Source organism: Herpailurus yagouaroundi, unplaced genomic scaffold (assembly GCF_014898765.1).
Source record: "Herpailurus yagouaroundi ecotype Mexico unplaced genomic scaffold, PumYag 196, whole genome shotgun sequence".
NCBI lineage: Eukaryota > Metazoa > Chordata > Mammalia > Carnivora > Felidae > Herpailurus > Herpailurus yagouaroundi.
The window spans coordinates 17412196-17413558 of NW_024412427.1; the positions used below are offsets into that span (position 1 = coordinate 17412196).

The following is a 1363-nucleotide window of genomic DNA, read 5'->3' on the forward strand; positions in this document are numbered from 1 at the left end:
GTCAGGGCGGGGTCCCTCGAAACTGACGCTCAGGAGGTCGCGGAAAGTCATCTCAACGCGCGGCCGTCGGGGGCCGGGCCCGGGCGCAGGACGAGCGACCGGACAGGCGAGGGGCCCCGGGCATAGCCGCGGGGCTCGGGCGGCAGCCTGGCGCGCGGGTCCCGTCGGGGTCCTGCCCGAGTTGCTGTAACGCGGAGCGCGGCTGTCCGCCAGCGGAGCGGGGCCGGCGGCGCGGCGGCCGGGGCTCCCGAGGCTGGTGTCGCGGAGTCGGAGCGAAGAGCCGGGGGCCGGGGACGCACGCCGCTCTCTGAGCGTGCCCAGGCGAGCGGGCAGAGCGGCGGCTCAGGGGCCGGGCAGTGCAGGCAAAGCCACTGCGGCGCTCGCTTTCCACCGGGCGCGGGGGGCGGGACGGAGGAGGGGCAGCGCCGGGAAGGAGGAGGGGGCGGTCGGCGCCGAGGGAGGGGGCGCCCCACTCGCCGGGAGAAGGGGCAGTGCGCGCCGGGCGAGCGGCAGTTCTGGGGTCCGGAGGGGCCGCGGCGCTGACGCCCGCTCCGGCCCCAAGGCAGCAGGTCGCCGCGGGTGCCCCCGCCCGCCCTCTCTTCTGGCGGTCAGCTCCACACCCCTTCCCGCGCCCCTTCCCGCGCCCCTTTCCGCGCCTCTGCCGGACCTCCTCCCCTTTGCCCCTCCGCCGCGTCCCCTTTCCTCCCGCCCTTTCCCCCTGACTCTCGGTCACTCGCTGGTGCCCTTGGGCGCGCGGAGCGGAGACGGCGCGGTTCCCGGGTCCCCGGGCTCTCGGGCTCCCGGCTCTGGCCGCCAGAGAGCAGCAAGCGCCCGGGATCTGCGGACTGCGGACTGGACCGCGCAATACCGCGGCGGGTCGCCTCCTGGGATTGCCTGGATGGATCTGCCGCACCTCCTTACTCCTTTCAAGCCGCCGGTCGGGCGAGGGTCTCAAACACCTCCGTCCAGTGCCGTGGAGTGGAGAGAGACTGGGAGGGATCAGATGCCAGTGCTGGCCTGTGATGGGAAAAGGAACAAAAGACTATATGGTTAAGGCCCTCGGACCCTGCCCACCACACATCGGTTCGCATATACCAACTTCTGCATTGTTACTTTGCTTCCTATCAGAAGTTGTAATAAAACTTCTTTGCTACACTAAATAAGTGGCCTTCTTCTGGGGAGGGAGGGTTTTAAGTGCAGGAGGGTGGGAAAGGGCACTTGGCCCGATGGTTAAAGAGTGGGGGTGGGAGGGGTGGGTGGGCAGACTGTCTGACTCCAAATCTGGGCTGTGTCCCATATGAGCTCTTTGACTTCTTTGTGTCTCAGTTCTTCATCTGTAAAATGAGGATAAGAGAAGTTAGTG

General features: G+C 68.4%; 1 protein-coding gene across 1 annotated transcript in view; it reads right to left on the reverse strand.

Moving 5' to 3' along the window:
• ADRA1D (adrenoceptor alpha 1D) overlaps nucleotides 1-1157 on the reverse strand; it is a 25109-nt gene extending 23952 nt beyond the window's left edge. The window contains exon 1 of the mRNA XM_040446816.1: nucleotides 5-1157. Coding sequence (XP_040302750.1) covers nucleotides 5-51 — 47 coding nt within the window. The 5' untranslated portion in view covers nucleotides 52-1157. The remainder of the gene's footprint in view (nucleotides 1-4) is intronic.
• Between the last annotated feature and the right edge of the window lie 206 nt (nucleotides 1158-1363).